Source organism: Varanus komodoensis, unplaced genomic scaffold (assembly GCF_004798865.1).
Source record: "Varanus komodoensis strain SLA01 unplaced genomic scaffold, ASM479886v1 scaffold51, whole genome shotgun sequence".
Lineage (NCBI taxonomy): Eukaryota > Metazoa > Chordata > Lepidosauria > Squamata > Varanidae > Varanus > Varanus komodoensis.
In genome coordinates this window covers 4,746,950-4,766,908 of record NW_025336100.1, presented here as the reverse complement: position 1 = coordinate 4,766,908, position 19,959 = coordinate 4,746,950, and the positions used below count along the sequence as shown (strand labels likewise).

Genomic DNA, 19,959 nt, shown 5'->3' with positions numbered 1-19,959 from the left:
AGTGTAATAGAATGTGGTACCTAAATTGGTTTGCATCGACATTGATTGGTTTTGAATTTAGTGGACTTTTCTTACAAACTCTAATACTAGATACAAAGACTTTACTTTCCTATAGAGACTTCCTGTATCCTTAATAACAAATATGTATATCTCTGCTTCTAAGTCACATTCACAGGAGATTTCTAGCCCTGTTGAATGTCAACTGGGAGAGTGTTCAGATGAGCAGAGGGCCTTCTCTTCCAGTGAGAGGCAGGATAGGACATCAAATCTGACAGCATTCCAAATGCCCACAGGAAATGCACACCTCCACTGCTCTTACATGTTTCCAGTTACCTAAAACCAAGACCTGATACAGCCAGGCTTCTCTCTCTTCCCGTATGCCTGGCTACCCCACATTTAGTGGGTGGCCTTAGGCAAGTGATTTCTTTTCCATCCTTAGTCTCTTACCTGCAATGTAGAAAGAGGATAATTACTGGCTTACCTTATAGGGTTATTATAAGGATGGCTTTTATGGTACACATGAGGCATTGTTGAGCATTTGGAAGAAATATGCTTTCTTAATTTTAAAACGTTTAGGCTACTGAATAACCCAATAAGTGGAAAGCAACAAAATACAAGGCCAATATTACAATTTCTAGAAAGGAAAAAAATGCTGGTAGTAGAACAAGATCTTACAGGCAAGTTGTTAAAAACAGGTCTCAAAATTTCTATGAGAAAAGACTGTTTTCACCTGGCATCAAAATGAAAGTAATAATGGTGCCTGGCAGACCTTTCTAGGAAGTCCATTCCAAAGGCGGGGAGTAGTCACTGAAAAGGCCCTTCTAATCACTATGCCTTTCACTTCCTTTACGGATGGCTCTGTCAGAAGGATCTCATGACCAGCTATCAATGGGTGGGTAGACATATAAGGGAAAAAGTGGTCCTTCCAGTAACCAGATTCCAAGTCGTTTAGGGGACTCTATATGTTAAAACAGGGATGCAGGTGGCGCAGTGGTTTAAACTGCTGTGCTGCTGGGCTGGTTGATCGAAAGGTTGCCGGTTTGAATCTGCACAATGGAATGAGTTCCCATTGCTCTGTCCCAGCTCCTGCCAACCTTGCAGTTCGAAAGCATGCAAATGCAAGTAGATAAAAAGGCACCACTTCGGTGGGCAGGTAACAGCGTTCCATGCACCTCGGTGTTTAGTCACACCGGCCACATGACCACAGAGACTGTCTGCGGACAAACGCTGGCTCCCTCGGCTAGGAAACGGAGATGAGCACCACCCCCTAGAGTCAGGCATGACTGGACTTCAAGGGGAAACCTTTACCTTTACATTTTATATGTTAAAACAAGCATGTTAAATAAGGTCTGGGATTCAACTAGCAACCAGTGTAATTTATATAGAATAGGTGTTATACAGGCTTGAAAACTGACACAGGACACCAGGCGTGCAGCCCTATGTAGAGAGCATTACAGTAATCCAGTTGGGATGTTACCAGTGCATGAGTAACCGTGGTCAGGCTCTGTCTATCCAGATAAGGCCGTAGTTATTGTATTTGCCACAGCTGGGGGGGGGGGGGGGGGGACCATTCCTGTCCACCAAATCCACCTGGAACTCCAGTGATAATTTTGGGTCCAGGAGCATCCACAAACTGTGGATTCTGTCCTTTGGGGGAAGTGTGACCCCATCTAAGACAAGGCATTGGTCACCTAACCTATCAGACAGATTGTCAACCAATAGTACTTCAGTCTTGTCTGGACTGAGTTTCAGTTTATTGGCCCTCCTCCAGGACATTATCAAACTCAGACACTGGCTCAGCTTGAAGACTGCCTCATCTGGATTTGATGTAAATGAGAGGTAGAGCTGTGTTGTCGGCATATTGCTGACACCTTAGCCCAAACCTCTGGATGATCCTTCCTAGTGGTTTGATGTAGATGTTGAAAAGCATGAGAGATAGCATAGAGCCCTGTGGAGCTATCTTTCAACACCTGGCAGAAAGGCAGTGCCTCCAACTCCTGATCCAGCCAACATGTCCAGAAGGACATCTTGGTGAATGGTGACAAGCTGCTGAGAGGTCTAGAAGAATGAACAGCGTCACACTCTTCCTCTTCCAGGATTGAGAATTTACATATATTGTGAGCTATAGTGGCCTGTTGAACTTGCTGGAACACATTTCTGAGTAGATATACCTAAGTAATGCACACTGCAAAGTAGTGTGATGGTTACAGACTTGATTTTGCAGGTTCTTCAAATCCTGGCTATAGCTTTGTTTTACCTTGCCTTTCAGTCAATCAATCATCAAATAATCCAGGTATGGAGCCTTGTAGCAGGATATAAATTGAAATAATAAATACATAAAGCAATACTGAAAGTCACCATTCTTTGACTTTGCAGCACAAATTATTGTGGATACAGGGGGCATATCCTGTGACCTTTCCCAGCATAGATGTCCTTCATAGACTAAAGTTCTCATAACCCACCGCTAACTTTTCTTTTCGACCTAGCCATGGAGCTTCTCTTGTTCTCCCACTCTCCACTAGCTCATGAACACTAACTTGCACAGAAATGGAGGTCTGATGTCATTCCTTTACATCCAGCAATATCGAGGTTCTTTCTGGAAGCTCTGAATCCTGCCTATTTCACTACTTTGTTTTCTTTAACTGTGAATAAATTATACATTCAAGGCACTTGATATTGTAAAGGTGCTTAATTCATTTTATAGTACTGGTACTACAGTTCTTAGGCATTGGAATCTGTTAAGGAAGCTTTTACATGTAAGCATTTAGTCATTCTTGAGGAAGGGCCTGCTCTCTTTGACATGATGGATAATTCATTTATAGAATTTGCTACTGTAAGGTGTAGTGAGGCCACCTCTTAGATGGCTTTAAAAGGGGGTTAGACAAATTCTAAGGAGGAAATTCTGGAGGAGAAGCCTGACTATCTCTTCTAGCAGGACCCGAGGCAGCATGCCACTGAGGACCAGTTGCTGCAGTGCAACAACTGCAGAGGGCAATTGCTTTTATGCTCCATAAAAGGTGGGCTTCACACAGACCTCTGGACTAAATGGACCTTTTGTCTGACCCAGGGGAATCTCCCCACGTTCCTGTGCTTAGCCTGAACAAAAATGAATGTGGCTAATCCAGTATAAAGGTCAAATATGACCCCAAATAATAAAAACAAAAATTGGAGGAGGGGCAGGTTGCACTGAGTGCAACACCAGCTAATAGGTTGGTGCAAAAATATTTTTGCTTTTTGACCGTTTTGTTTTGTCTTTTGTCTTTGAATAGCTCTAATTCACCTCAAACGTAATTTTATTAATCAAAATAAGAACCATAACAGTCTGCACATTTTTGTCAACAAGTTACAAGATTCTTTATTCTGGTCACAAAGTTCTGGAGGCGATGAACTCTTGGAAGGCATTTTTGGCAGTACCTTGGTTATTGAAGCATTTTCCCTGTAAGGAGTTGACAAGATGCTTGAAGAAGTGGTAGTCGGTGGGCGAGAGATCTGGTGAATATGGTGGATGAGGCAGGATTTCATATACCAATTTAGTCAGCTTTTGCAGTGTTGGTTGTATGACGTGTGGCCAGGTGTTGTCATGCAAGAGAATTGGACCTTTTCTGTTGACCAATGCCAGACACATTTGCTGCAGTTTCCTGTGCATTTCATTGATTTCTTGACAATACTTCTCTGATGTAATGGTTTCACTGGGATGCAGGAAGCTGTCGTGGATGATGCCGGCTGCAACCCCCCAGTCACCATAATCTTTCTTTGGTGTGTCTTTTGCTTTGGGAAGTGTTTAGAAGCTTTGTCTTGATCCAGCCGCTGAGCTGAATATCCCCTGTTATCATACAGGATTCACTTTTCATCACATGATACAATCTGATCAAGAAATGGATCATTTTTGTTATGCAAAAGAAGAGAAGATGACACTTGAACGATCATTTTTTTGTTTTTCAGTTAGCTCATGCGGCACCCATTTACTGAACTTTCCAATTTGCTCCAAATGGCAAGCAATAGTAGAGTGATTAATGCTGAGTTCTTCTGCAATGTCTCATGTAGTTTTGCGCAGATTGGCCCCCGATTCAATTGGTCATTGTCAACTTTCAATGGCCACCCATGACCCTCTTCATTTTCAAGACATTTTGTGGTTCCAAAGCTTTCCATTATGAAAACATACAGTGAATGTATTGCACTTTACATTCATGAACAGTACCCAGGCCAAAAGCATAATTGATATTGCGAGCCGTTTCTGTTGCCTTATAACCCTGTTTGAACTTGTACAAGAAAATTGCTCAAATTTGCTTCTTATCCATCATTAATCCAATAGGTGAAATTAGATCTTAATGATTAATTATTTGCTATTTCTGTAAGAACAAAACATAGAGCAAAAATTATCTTTGAAATGATATATAACGTGACCACATTTATATGAAATTATTCCAAAATCAATTAGCAAACATCAACAATACAAAAAAACCAAAATTATTTTTGCACCAACCTAATACAGAGGTAAGAATCAATGTTTTCAGTATTTCCTTGAGTCTGTGCAAGAAAAGAGCAGCAAAAAGGCACAGGGGTTAGTCATACCTTTCCATAGTATTAACCATATCAGAAAAACAGTATTGGTGTCTAATCGATCCCACCATTTTAAAATTATGGAATCTATGGGAGCCTGAGAATTAATTGCTGGGCTAAACAGAAGCGATTTGTGAAACAAGCTGTGACGTTATTTATGATAAATTTTAACCAGTGCTTCCCTTTAGCTGCCTTTTCTGTCCCTCTAGGCCTCTTCAAATAGAGTTTGGTGACTTGAAATGGCTGATGGCACTGGGGATGTTCATATGTCATGTGGGCAATAAGCTGTGATTTGTCTGTCCCCTTCAGTCCCCCTGCAGGCACCCAGGGTGCACTGCCATGAGGCCACCGTGTCTCCCTACTCCCTGATTTTGGCTCACTGTCCCTTTTCCTGCTTGTCCTACTGTTTTTCCTGAGATTGCAAAACCTGCCTTTCATGATCCTCACTTCAACAGCCACTTGAAAGTGCCTGAATGTCAGTGGTTTCTGAATATTTTATCATTATTATTTTTATGTGCAGAATGCGTGCAAATATTTTTAGTTGTTCATTTTTATTATTCTAGCTGCAAGTGAGGAAATTGGATTGTCAGTGAGCGATGGTGGCAGGAGGACCTGCCCGTCAGACTGCAGCAGGTACCAACCCTGCATCCAAACTGCTCCCCCCACCCCGCTTCTTGCTTTCTCTTGAAAGTTGTAAAGGGAAAAGCAAAGGTGTGAATCATCTTTGTACACCAAAAAGGTGCGGTAGGATTAGCATCCCACTTGTGGCAAGATCCTCAGCTTTTCTTTTTCCTCGTTAGTCCTCAGGGTGGTGCACATTTTGCCCTTTTTACTGAGACTCCAGCTGCTTTGGAAGTCGCAAAAGGGCGTCTCACTCCCTTTTACACAGGACTTCCTTTTTTAAGGAAGGGTTTTGTAGGTTTTTTTAAAAGATGGGGACATAGACAGTTCCAATGTTAAGGCACCCATTACCCTCTTAAAACCTACTCTTAATTCCGAAAATGTTTACGTACATTGTATAAAGAAAAATAAGTAACCACTGGCAGTGCTCCAAGGTACCACTCAAGCACTCTCAAAGGGAGTGAAAGTTGCTGGGAAAGAAGCCTTTGCCATTTCAAGGGGAACTGCAAGGCCACAGCAAACTGAAACTGGCTCACTATCGTAGTGGGGAGGGCAGCAAACCATTCCCAGATGCCTCACATGCCCCTTGGGTGCTTGTGAGGCAGCATCCTTGACCTCAAGCAAGCCATCCTGTGGCCATTGGCCTGGGTTTACATGAGGGGTCCTGTTGCATGACTAACAGCAGGTTTGTATAGGATGGGATAAAAATATTCTAAATAAACAAATTTGACATTCTGTCCTCATCCCAGAGGTGTGCTATATTGTGCTCCATGGAATTTTATGAGATAGGAGAGTTGTTGCCTGTGTATTTACAGTGACTTGGGGCGCTCTGGGATACATTTTACTGTCTTAGATTATATTGTGCAATTTTGGTGTTAGTTGTGTCTTAACTTTGACCAGTGGTAAGACAAATGAATTTGTATCATAAGTTGTACGTCTAGGCATGTTCTCTTCTGGGCTTATTTTCTTTCTATAGGCTGCAGTGAATTTGCAACAGTAGACATGGTTTAAACTTTCTGTGCAACCCCCATCCTGCTACAGGTGGTACCATATGCAAAAGATAACATGTCCTAAGAGGAATTTCTGGAATCACCTGCACTGGGTATTTTAGGAACAAGAAGTCATACTCTGCCAAGCTGGTTATGCATTGCTTGGCAATGCTGACAGATCAGAATTATGCTGAGGAACAAACAAGTCTAGCACTTTTCTTACATTTAGTACTGAAATAGATGTCTAAACAATTCATATTTATGGAAATATTTGGCTTAAATATTTTGCTCTATTCCTCAGCTTTTCAGCCGGTTGTGTTGCATTGCCAGCTCTAATAAATATAAAAGCTGTGATTGAACAGAGACAATGCACTGGCGTTTGGAATCAGAAAGATGAGTTACCGGTGAGTAGCTTTGTGAATTGAGACAGACAATATTGTAACAACTTCCCACATTCTAAAAAGCAAGCTAAGCATTTCCTTCGTAGTGAAAGCATTACAAAGGATTAATTGAATTGTCCCTTATAATACAGTAGTGTGCTTTCCCGCTAGAGATGTAATTTTGTTCAACCCTTCTCAACAAACGTATGTGAGTACTTTGTTGCTTTTGAGAGGGATGGTTTAACTGGGAGTCCTGCATCGAGTGGAGAGTTGGACCTGATAGCCTTTAGGCCCCTTCCAGCTTTCTTATTCTATGATAGCAAAATATGCTTCTGAGTAACCATCTGTTTGTTATTCTTTGTGGTCTCTGCATCATACATGTGGGCTCTGCATGCCTGCATGGAGCTGCTTTGAGAGGATTCCAAAGCTGATTGATTACTATTCAGCAGGAACCTGGCCCATAGCCATGCCTAGCATGAGGGTCAGAGCTACCACTGAGATCTCAGTTCTTCGGGAAGAATGGAGTGCATTGGGAAGGTCTTCCCCTACTTACCTTGCAGGTGGTTTTTCTGTCTTTCAACTGTCCTCAGATTCCTATCGGGTCCAGGTTTTTTCTCCTTCATCTTCTCACTAGAAAAAAAAAATTACTATTACCCTCACCTTCTCTCTCTTCCCACCTTTTTGGCTCCCCTACCTTTATTGGGTGGACAAAATGGCACTGAAAACCCTTTCTGCAATTGTGTGGCTTGTGACACTAAACTATCACCTACTGACTGCCACTCTCTGTGCCTTTTTTGCATGTGAGAAAATCCTGTTGTTGATACCTGCTATCATTGCAAGGCATTCACTAAAAGGGCAAGAAGACATCAGGCAGATGACCTAAAAGCCATATGGATGATGCCCAACCATCCACTAAACCAGACAAACACCCAGATCTTCCCCCAGAGAAAGTATGCAAGACAGGGAAGCCTAAGAAATCAGATTAATAAGACTCCAAAATGCCCAGTCTTACTAAAGAGGAGGGGCAGCAAACATGCACAGAAAGGCTTGGACATGCCTCCTATTACTGGCCTCCTGTGGGCTGGCTACACGGTGCCTACCCAAGACATGAACCACCTCCTGCTTCAGCAGCAAGACCAACACAGGAACCTCAGCCTCAACCTCCACAAAGAACCCCAGTTTCAGAGGGAGATTTGTGACCTGTCTGCTATGACCAGGCCCTGCCTCGAGGCAGAGATGCGACTCCCCTGCATTCACCATTCCAAGCGTTCTCTGTACCGAACAGGATTGATGCTGCTACTGTTCTTGGTCCCCAATTGCTGACAAGGTCCAGTAGAGCTAGCCCTTCATTCTTTGGATGTCCATAGGACATTAGCTTTTTACAAATCCAGGCCTGCAACAGCAGGGGGTTGGACCTGATGGCCTTCAGTGGCCTCTTCCAACTCTACTAATCTATGATTCTATGACTCCATCCAACATTCACAGAGACACTCTATTTCCTACAGTGGTTCATATTAAGGATTGCATATCTCCTCTCATATCCTCTTCAAATGGATAGTTCAATGGATATGAACCCTCCAGCCTCCAACTATCCATTCTCATTAGAGCACATTCTACCTGGGTGACTGTGACCTCCACAGCCTTGTACACAAGAGTGTCCCTCACTGATTTCTGCAGAGTGGCAACATAGTCAAATCCCTTGACCTTCATACACCATTATACTCCTGATGTTTGAACTAGAGAGGACTTTGCCTTCTATAGAGCTGTCCTCTCCTCCCTACTTGCTGAAGGACACCACCTTTCTCCATGAAGTAAACTTGCCAGCTGCCCACATGTGTGATGCACAGAGACTATGAAGAATAAAGGCAGATTTTCTTACCTGTAACTGCCGATCTTCGACTGGCCATCTGTGCATTCACTCATACCAACCTGGCATCCCTGCTGGTGTCATTTTTCTCTGAAACAGCATTGACACATCTCCTGTATAGACATTCTACACAGTGGACTCATTTTTCACAACTGAGATCTTGGTGGGAGCCCTGCCCCCCATGCTAGGCATGGCTGTGGGGCTGGGCTCCTGCTCAGTGCTAATTAAGCAGCTTTGGAATCTTCCTGAAGCTCCACACATGTGGGCAGAGCCCACATGTGTGAATACACAGATGACCACTGAAAGAATGACAGTTACAGGTAAGCAACTTGCCTGTTTCACTACAAGGCATGCTGACAATGTTTGATAAGCAATATTTATTGCTTTTAGGACTTGCTTGTAGATTAATAAGCTGTGGACAATATTCCTGGTGATTAGGAGTTTTGCTAAGGGTTCTTCCAGAAATGGGCTTTCAGGTCTTGCCTTGTCAGTGAGCTTTGGTGGACTGACCTCTTGCAGGTGTCTCTGTTGTCCTGCATTCCTACCCCACTCCCGCTTCTCCTGTATTTTTTCACCCAGTTAATAATGTTCAGGTGTACAATAAACTGCAAACAAACCTAAGCAAACCCAGTGGTCTGCCCACCTGATTTCAGGAGGCAGGAGAAGTACCTAGTACTGTTGCATACATCTGTCATCAAAACCCCTTCTGTGTTTGAGCCAGGATCCAACCCATTATGCCCATGCTAACTAGTAAGCTGTTGATTTAAAATAGCTGGTGATGGTGTTTTGATTCTCTGCAGATTGAAGTGGACCTTGGCAAGAAATGTTGGTATCATTCAATATTTGCCTGCCCTATCCTTCGTCAACAAACAACAGATAACAACCCTCCTATGAAGTTGGTTTGCGGTCATATTATATCAAGAGATGCCCTAAATAAAATGTTTAATGGCAGCAAGTAAGTAAAAACCTACTTATTTAACTTAATTTGGAAATTTTGTGGAATATGACAAATATTACTTCTATAGCAACTATATGTTAGAGCAGCGTTTTGGAACATTCTTTTGATGTTTAGTTTTGTAGAAACCTATCTCAGGCCCCCGTCTTCCCCAGCTGGGTACCCTTGAGGTGAATTGGACTATAAGCTGCACCACCCCCAGGCAGCATTATTATGCTTGCTGGGAGCAACAGGGTTATGTCCTGATACATCTGAGGACATCAGGATGGGGAATGATGTTTTAGACAAATGCCTGATCATAGTAAAGAATGTACAAGTCTCAGTGAATGCTGCTGCTTACATTGCATTATATCCCGCCTTCTTTCCTTTTGCGAAGAACCCAATGCTGCTGCTGCTGCTGCTTACATAGCTCCATTTTATCCTCACAACAAAAACCCTGTGAGGTAGGTTGGGCGGAGAGTCTGTGACTGGCTGTTGAGAATGATTGTTTCTCAAGGGCTGCTGGCTAGACCTTGGAGGAAGAGGTGGGGCTTGGTATGTGGGTCAGTTCCAGGTGTTGAGATGAAAGAAGTGGAGGCATTTATCTCAAGGCCAGACTCCCCGTGTGCACAGGCAGTCTCAGAGAATGACCAAGATCTGTAGCTGACAGGAGGGGGGTTGGAGCAGGGCTGTTTCTCAGGCACAGATGAAGTGGTTATGGCTCTCTACCCCAGGATGCGACTTCAGCAGAGGAGGGCAGCCAAACAGAGGATCAGTGTGCAGAGCGGAGGCATGATCATTTTTAGAAGGCCCCTCCCGAAGGGATGGGGCCCAGGCATGCTCATCAAGAGAGTTTCTGGAGGTGAATACTAGATGGGTTCAATGAACGGCTCTGTGTATGCTCAGGCATTCATTCTGGGTGTTTGTACTTCTGGAAAAGGCTTTGACCAATAAAGAATGTTTTGCAAGAAATGTCTGTAGCTTTGAATGTGTGAAGGGAGGAAGCCTAGCTCATGACACTGACCCAAAGTCATCCAGTTAGCTGCATGGCTGAAGCGGGACTAGACCCCAGATCTAGAGCAGGGTGAGAGGAGGTGGGACATAGGCTGCACCTTCTCTCCCACCTTGTTTTCCAAAAATGATGCAATTTATCCTTTGGTTGTCAAATGAGGCTGGATTTACTCTGGCAGAAGACCAGAGTAGGCGCAATAGCAAACAGAGGGGGGCTCTCTTTCTGTTTAAATTTCACTTCCTCCTGCAACCCATCTTTCACAATCAGATCAGTTGAAGACTTTTTATTTTCTTCCATCGGAATGAAGCTTTCTCTGTATGCAGCCTAGAAAGTTGCTTTATAGTGAATCATACCATTTGTCAGCGCTCTAGTCTCTGACTGGCTGCAAAACTGAAGCATATTCTTTGGCACTTCTTCCTAGAGACCATGGACACACTTCCACACACTTGCTGTGACCTGCAAGGCTCTCTGTGGTTTGGGACCAGGTGACCTGGAAGATTACCTTCTTTCATATGAGCCTAAGCAGGTTTTAGGATCTTCAGGAGAGGCCCTTCCTTCAGTCCTGAAGGATTTTGTGGAAATGGAGGAGAGGGCCCAAGCTGTGATTGCTCCCAAGCTGTGGAACTCCCTGCCATGAGTATCTTGGGCTGGCTCCCTCTCTCCTGGCAGGAAAACAGATTTTTATTCAAGTGCCATTTGGTGTATAACTCAGTCTGCTAGGTTGGGCACTTGTAATTTTGCTTTAAATGGATTTATTTTGTTATTGTTTAATCAAGTTTTTACTTATCTATGATTTAGGTCACCATGGATTTTTTTTCGTAGAAAGGCAGGGTATGAAGCCGCCCCATGAAGAGCCCACCACACTGCAGAAACCTAAGCTGAATGCAGGTGTCACTAGGAAGTGATGCAACTGACAGTACTGGAGTCCTGGGAGCAAAAGTGTTCCTGGCCTCTGGCAGGGCATGCAGGAGCAAAGCGTGGTTCAGGAGCAGCAAACCACCTCTGACTTGTCTGGGCTAAGTTTGTCCGTGCTTTTCTCCAGCAGCTCTGTTCACCTTCATGCCTAGCTTCAGCCTCAGGAGTTTCCAGTCTTGGAGGAGATCTAGTTCTTTAAATGGAGATTCTAGGGCCTGAACTGTGTACTCTGTGAACTGAGCTTAACTACAAATTAGGTGTTGTTGAAGTGAGAGGAGGAATACCAAATTATTATTTCAGTATGTTTAGAGGACTTCATTTTAAGGCCAACAACGAACTTACTTTTTGTTTGTTTTCAGATTAAAATGTCCTTATTGTCCCATGGAACAGAGTCCTGGAGATGCCAAGCAGATATTCTTCTGAGGACACACTCACTATGTAACATACTCATGGGTTTTGGAAGATGGAAGCAGGCAAATATTCCATGTTATGCTGTACAGATTGAGGCGGACTCCTGTGTTTTGTATCAGCCTAATGCGCCAGAATTTTTTTGCCAACATTTAGTGCAGACATACAGATTGGAAAAGTTGCAGAAGTAATATCCGTTATAGGGCTTTTACTCTAACCTTGGTCTCCATATCTGATCAAGATACTACACCAGCAGTTGTCATTCAGTGCAGGTTTTTATACTTAATTGTGTGATGACTTCACTTTTTAAAGCAGGCTCCAACTGGTCATAATACAAGTTTAATATTTGCCCTGCTTTTACCACCCTGATTGATAAACGTCATCATAAAGAATGTGTGGGGAAAGTTTTTATTTCAGTAGTGTGTAAATAATTAAGAGAACTTCAGAAAAAATTGATAAACTGAACAGTGGTTATAGACCTGTATAATGGTGGTTATAACTGGTATTTCTGTTAATACTGTTTTCCCGCCACCTAAAGATGTGATATTCTGAGGTTGTTGTTGGGTTTTTTTTGTTAAACATTTTTTCCAGCTTTTAAACAGAGTTCCAACTGAATATGCTTACATATAAGATACATAAATATATACCCGAGTTCAAAATCATTTGTAATTTAGAAAGACTGCAATTGAATCTGGACTCCTGGAATTGGGAATCTAGTTCAGTTGATTTCATGATTGAGAGCTCTTTATGTAGCTTAAAGTATTCAATAAAGTGGAGCTCTAAATTGAAAAGAAGCTTCTGTCAATAAATACTTGCTCTCCAGTTTTTTTTAGTCATAATCTAGGCTTTTTATTCAAGATCAATGTCATGTTGCTGTACAGTTTACTAGTTATGATAATTGAGTTATTTAAAAATTTATCAAAACTGAATAAACCATTGATAATGTCCATTTATTGGGTTAAAGAACTTATTTTATTAATCTAAGAAACCCTATTCCCTGTTCATCACAGGAGTGGATCTCCATTTTATTAGAAATGAATGTCTTCTGCAAGCAAGAATATGTGATCCCCCTGATGACTCACTTATATTAATTCTGTCTCACATTTGTTCTAATTGGTGATCAGTCACATGTCTGGACTAGAGACTTAACTGGCCTTGCCTGTCAGCCACTCTTGCCAGAGAGCCTGAGCAAGCACAGTCCTAAAGGGAGGTGTTAAGAATCCAATACTGTGAGCTTTCTCACCAGCTTTTAGTGACTGGCATTCTGTATGGAAAGCTGTGTTGATAAAGATTTCATGTGTTTTTGACCATGGACTCAAGTGAATGGTCTGTGGCATTAACCAATAATTAGAGATGTTATGTTATATATATCAATAACTAAGACTATACCAAGGCAGACTGACTTTACCTGAACTAGAAGAGGAGATAGAAAAATACTCCAACATTATTTTATTTTTGTAAACAAAGTTATTTCTGTACCGCACTTGTGAAGAAAACTGATAAAAGTATTGATAAACAAGTGAGACTATTTTCATGTTAGGTTCTATTCCCATCGACATGGAGGAGAATTACATGTTTTTTAGCGACAACATGCTGAATGCATATTTGTATTCTAAATGAAGCAAGATAACTCTGAAAAAAGTTGCATCCCTCTCCAAGGTGAAAATTATAATGCAGGATTATCTGTAGACCTACGGGCTATCTATAGGCCTTTATTTTATTGCGATTTGAGTGTGCCCAGGTTAAGTGCTTGGGTTTACAGCTAGTGAATTCTGTTTCATCCACTGAACCAACAAACCTGTGTTCGTTTGCTCATTTATATCAGATATTGAGGACCCCAAAAATAGAAGGACTTGAATAATTTCAGTGTATTCTGAGGGATGAAAGGGTTTGCTTTCCCTCAACCAGTGAGGGGTAAATTAGTTGCAAGCCATCTAATTCTGGGAGAGAAATTGGTAGGTGCTTCAAAATCCTACACTATTATTAACTCTACACTATACTACACTATTTAGTTTAATACACACCTTCACTTTTCTGATAAGAGTGACATGGAGGAAGCAGGCTACCATTGATCCATGTGATTGATGCTATGTGCTTGTACACTTTTAAAATTTGTGGGCAGTTGTGATAAATAGCAAATTTCCCCATGCTCACACATAACCCTTTTCCTGTCTTTTCAGTTGTAACCACTGTATAGCACAATAGTGGCTTCACTTTTTGTTTTCCTGAAAATGGGGCAGTATAATCAAATCTAGCAAATGCAAGGAAAACAAACACCTTTTTACAATGGTAATCCAAGCTGGCTACAATGCAAATTTGTCACAGCAAGCCAGTGAGTGTTCCAAGGTTTTTCCCTGGAGAACCAGATTGTAAGAGGCTCCAGTCCACCTGAAATAACTCAGCTGGATGGCACTGTGAGAAAGTGATAGAGGTGGCAAAAAAACTATGTTTTGCTGCATGTATTGTCACAGAATAGGCTTGATAATGAGCTCTTAAACATGTTTGGTCAGACTCATCATGATATTTCCTCTTACTTTAGGAGAGTTACAAAAAGGAGGAGGATTTTGTATCAGTCTAGCTGGAGGCTTGGGAAAGTGTTAAAAAGCTGGAGGTGTGAGCTGCCTCCCCACTTCTTTGAGCACCTTCTTGGCCTACTCTCCCCCCTTCACCCATGCTTTTAAGTAGATGGGTAGCCAATTAATCCCTGACAATGCCTTGCTTCAGTCTTTTCGTGTATTCTACCTACTCCATTTCCTGGCTTCCTTTGACAACTGAAAATTCAGGCAAGATCACATATATTGGAAGCCATAAGAGCACTGACAAAAGATTGGTAACAACAAATTGCAAACAGTTTGGCAATTTTCAAAGGCAAAAAATGACTCCAATTATGCCTTTTGGAGGCTCGGAAAAAATGTCAAATGAACAAACAAGATGATAAACCAAAGAGTGGAGGGGACAAAAAGTTGGGTTATGCCATGAAGGACTTTGGGATACCAGTTGGAAGGCCAGGGGGAAGGTGAACAACCCATGGTGAGTCTATTCTGTGAACAACCCACATTGACTAGCTTCCTTTCAGAGTGGCTTAGCATGTTGTATGAATGCCCCTTAGGAGTATTCACTTCACTTTTCCCAAAATGTGGTGAGTCCGTTGCTGTATTTGAGAGCCCTCCTACTGTTCTGCTGAATGGGGTTCTGCCTGGACACCTGCCCAAAGGTTTTGCTCCAACAGCAAACTGGATGCAGAGCTCTCTTGTGAACCACTGACCTCAAAGGCTGGGATTTTCACAGCCTTCTGTAGGCTCATGGAACCACCTAGATTAGCCCAGTGATGATGGGGATGAAAGGATGATTTGAAACAAGGAAACAGGAAGAGTAAAAATGTAACAAAATTCCTTAGTCATAGGAGGCGGGGCTGGGATCAGATAACAGGAAGGAATTTGTCATGTAGACAAGATAGCAGGACCCTTACTCAAATGACCTCATGACTATCAACAAACACACCCTGCATAGGAAATAAGCTCATTATAGTTCACCTGGGAGGGATGATGTGGGAGGAAAGAACAGGTATTAGAGTGGCACAGGATGGGAGGATGAGAAAAGATTTGTAACCTCTCAGTACCTTGGTCAATGAGGCAAAAGAGGGAAGAGGCGGCTGGGGAAAGGGCATAAAAATGGGATGTGAACATGTGCTTGGCGAGCTGGCAAGGGGAAGGAAACTCTCCACTCCCTTTCTTGCAATAACTTTTCAGAACTCTACTTGCCTGGAGTATTTTTCTCTTCGGAAGGAAAGGAAAGAATGTTTCTAACAGTGAGAACATTTAAAGACTTCTTTCACTGAATAGCAACAGCTCATCTAAGTTTCATGCTATTGGACATGGAGGTTCTGATGTCCAAGGAATAAAAAAATCTAAAACTTTCTTGGGTATTTGGGTCCAGGTATTATTGTAGCAAGAAATGTCTATAATAAAACGTACTTCCTCCAGTGGATATTGTGGAGAAAATAATTGCTATCATGAAAAAGTGGTAGCAAGGAATGAAAATAGCAACATTTTCTTCCCCTCCTACCATTCCCTGGAATTTGCTAGGCATCCTGAAGTTGAGTGTGAAATTAGTCTTGTTACCACACTGTCGCAGGATGTAAAAACAGAGAGAGCAGAGGAAAGGAGTGAGCAGCACTCTGGACTTCTGTATTCCTAAAAAAGTCCCCTTTCCCCAAATTCATGTTTTACTTGTGAATGGGGCCATGAAACCCTTATTAAAGATATACTACCTTGAGGCAGGTTTTCAAAGAGGCAGAAGAACTAGAGTTCAAATTGCCAACATAGGCTGGATCATGGAGAAAGCTAGGGAGTTCCAGAAAAACATCTACTTCTGCTTCATTGACCATGCTAAAGTCATTGCTTGTGTGGATCACAACAAATTGTGGCAAGTTCTTAAAGAGATGGGAATACCAGACCATCTTATTTCTCTCTTGAGAAACCTGTATGTGGGTCAAAAAGCAACAGTGAGAACTGAACATGGAATCACTGATTGGAAAGGAGTTCAGCAACTGTATACTGTCGCCCTGCCTATTTAACTTATATGCAGAGCACATCATGAGAAAGGCGGGGTTAGATGAATCACAAGTTAGAATTAAGATTGTCAGGAGAAATATCAACAACCTCAGATATGCAGATGATACCACTCTAATGGCAGAAAGTGAAGAGGAATTGTAAAGAGCTTCTTGATGCCAGTGAAGAAGGGGAGTGCAAAAGTTGGCTTGAAACTCAACGTTAAGAAAACTAAGATCATGGCATCCAGTCCCCTCACTTCCTGGCAAATAGATGGGGAAGAAATGGAGGTAGTGATAAATTTTATTTTCTTGGGCTCCAAGATCACCGCAGATGGGGACTGCATCCAAGAAATTAAAAGACGCCTGCTCCTGGGGAGGAAAGCTATGGCAAATATAGACAGCATACTAAAAAAAAGAGACATCACCCTGCCGACAAAAGTGCATATGGTCAAGACTATGGTTTTCCCAGTTGCAATGTATGGCTGTGAAAGTTGGACCATAAGGAAGGCTGAACGCCGAAAAATTGAGGCCTTTGAATTCTGGTGCTGGAGAAGACTCCTGAGTGCCTTGGACTGCAAGACGATCAAAACGGTCAGTCCTAGGGGAGATCAATTCTGACTGCTCTTTAGAAGGCCAGATAGTGAAGATGAAACTCAAATACTTTGGCCACCTAATGAGAAGGAAGGACTCCCTGGAGAAGAGCCTAATGCTGGGAACAATAGATGGCAAAAGAAGGGGACGGCAGAGGATGAGGTGGCTAGATGGAGTCACTGAAGCAGTCGGCATGAGCTTAAGTGGACTCTGGGGGGTGGTGGAGGACAGGAAGGCCTGGAGGAATATTGTCCACGGGGTCACAATGGGTTGGACGCAACTTCACGGCTAACAACAACAACAACCTTGAGTTGTATGAGGAAGTACAACTGGTATGTTAGATTTCTGTTCTGTCATACTTTCCCCTTTCTAAGAGGGAGATATTCATGGAAAGCATGGGAGAGCCCCTGGAGGATGACAACATGGTCTAAAGCACGGACAAACTACCATGAGTGAAGAATCACACGCTCACAAAATAAGTGGCTTATGCAGAGAAGGTTCAGATCATTTCTGCAACTAAGGTCTGCATTCACTGGCTCATTTTGAAAGGATTGCATTCAGGAAGGTTTATTCTACCATATTTAGACTATAGATGGAGGTCCAAGATAATGTTGTGACTCCAGGTACTGCTTCAGTGAACAAATATGTATTGTCACCATGTTGTCTATGCATCTGTCTTAGGAATATTTATACACAAACTTCAACAAAGGTAACCTGGATATCTTTTTACTTTTATTGAAAAAAAATAAAGTTTCTAGTAATATAATATGTAAATTGTGCCCATAAAATGAACAAAACTCTTCTGTTATTTTAGTTTGTTAATCACTTACATTAAAGCACAATTTGTGATTATTTTAAAGGTAATCTGGTTATCCATGTATTTATCTATTTGCATATTATGCGTAGAGACCACCCATTTGAAAATGGAAGCATACATAGTCTTTTAGCTGTCAAAAAAGTACAGATGAGCCATTTATTTGACCTTGCATTAGGTTCTAAGAAAATGCACATCTGTAAATATTATAGAACTGTCCCTCATCACGTTTATCTGAATTATTATCTCCTTCTAAAAAGAAGTAGCCATTGGGTATTGCCAAAACATGTGAGTGAGAGAAGTACCTCTAACAATTGGCTGGTTTAGAGAAAAAGACATTATGGTATCCATTATAACCAATGTACACACTCACAAATATGCATTTGCTGAATTAAACTTAACCTGCAACCCGTTACCCCTTCTGATAGATGCCAATGAATCAATTCATTGACAGGACAAAACAGGATACTCTGACTGAATGTTCCATTCTTGCTTAAGTACTTGTGTATCATATTTATTCACCAATAATTATTGCTGAGGTTGGGTGGTGGGGTGCCATAGTCTATAAGAATTCTCTCTCCCTTTGGGTGCCTTGGCCATCGATTTACTAGTCTGGCGTGTTTGCATCTTGTGCTGGGCCAGCAGGGCAAATTGCTGGTATGCTACTCACCCTGCAAACCATCAGTTTCCTTACCAAAGCTGACAAAGGTGGTCTTGAATAGGATGCTGCAGACTCCCAGACTGTTGGTTTTGGGGGATTTCAACATACATACAGAGGGAATCTTGTCTGGAGCAGCTCAGGGTTTCATGGCCTCCATGACAACCATGGAACTGTCCCAGCTTCCGATTGGCCAGCACTTGTGGCAGGTGCATTCTGGATTTGGGTTTTTTTTTGATCAGACATGAGGATGGTGCTCTGAGTGTGTAGATTTTTGATATAGTTCCTCTAGTAGTCATGTCATGGGCGGAGCTGGGGGTCAGACTAGATGGCCTGGGAGACCCTTTCTGACTTGCTCAGTTTCTGTGTTTCTATGTAAACCAGTGCATAGCTGCAACAATGGATTGGATGAAGGCTAACAAACGGAAGCTCAGTCCAGACAAGACTGAGATACTGTTCCTTTGACTAGATGAAGGGTGTTTAACTTGATTTGGGTGGGATTGTACTTCACTTAAAGCAGCAGGTTTGTATTTCAGGGGTTCCTGAATAGCAAGAAATGTCTTCTACCAGTTCTGGCAAATGGCTCAGCTATGCCTTATCTGGACAGGGATAGGCTGGTTTCAGTAATCTATGCTCTGGTAAATCTCTAAATTAGATTACTGCAATTCACACTGTGTTCAGTTGTCCTTTAAGACTGTTCAGAAACTGCAGTTTGTGAAAATGCAGCAGCTTGATTAATAAATGTGATCTGCCCTACTTGCATTGATTGCCTGTATGCTTCCAAGCTCAGTTCAAGGTGCTGTAATTCCTTGCACAGCTGGGGACTACAGTACTTAACAGAGCACTTCTCCCAGCTCTAATCTATCCAGAGACTAAGCTTAGCATCCATGGACTTCCTCTTAGTCCTAGTTCTGAGGGAGACTTAGAGGGCAGCAGTAAAGAGGAGGGCTTTCTCAGTGATGCCCCCCCACCCCCCCAGTAAGGACTACCTCCCCACTAAGGCCTGGCTGGCACCAAACTTTCACCATCCTTTTAGCACCAGGTTAAGATGGCCCTTTATACTTTTAAAGCCATCTAAGAAGGATGGTTTACTTTGGAGTCCTGGGGACTGGATCTGATGGCCTTCTTGGCCTCTTTCCTCTCTACTATTCTATGATTCTATATATAGATAGTCAAGGCTTGAGGGAGGGAATTACCCATCCCATGTGTTTTACAGGGCTACGCTTCATAATAATTTATTTTCCCCGTTTTCACATTTTAATTTTTGGAAATAATTTATGGTATTTTATATTGTGTTTATGAACTCTTGTAAACTACCCAGAGAACTTCAGCTATTTGGGTGGTGTAGAAATGAATCAAATAACATAATTATTTCTAATAGCTGCCTCAATCAGTACTTCCAATAACAAAAGGAGCTCTAAAGCAGTAAAAGCACTAGGACTGAACCTAGATTCTAACATATGTTTTAAAGTGCTGTTTTGATGCCAGTGGAAGGGCAGCCACTGAAAGGATCATGCAAGCGGGCAGCAGGGGGTGTTGCTGCCCCCCCCCCCCGCTGCCACACAGTGCTGGAGCCATTCCCAGTCCCCACAGACACACGAGGCTTGCACTCTGCTTCACTCCTCTTCCTGTGCAACTGCTGATCCTGACAAGATGTG

At 42.3% G+C, this 19,959-nt stretch overlaps 1 protein-coding gene across 1 annotated transcript in view; it reads left to right on the top strand.

The window, feature by feature from the left end:
- Nucleotides 1–12,635, top strand: part of RMND5A (required for meiotic nuclear division 5 homolog A) — a 34,167-nt gene extending 21,532 nt beyond the window's left edge. Inside the window, exons 7-9 of the mRNA XM_044447336.1 lie at nt 6,472–6,574; nt 9,218–9,372; nt 11,638–12,635. Of these exons, the coding sequence (XP_044303271.1) occupies nt 6,472–6,574; nt 9,218–9,372; nt 11,638–11,701 (322 nt within the window). The 3' untranslated portion in view covers nt 11,702–12,635. The remainder of the gene's footprint in view (nt 1–6,471; nt 6,575–9,217; nt 9,373–11,637) is intronic.
- Nucleotides 12,636–19,959: the final 7,324 nt, after the last annotated feature.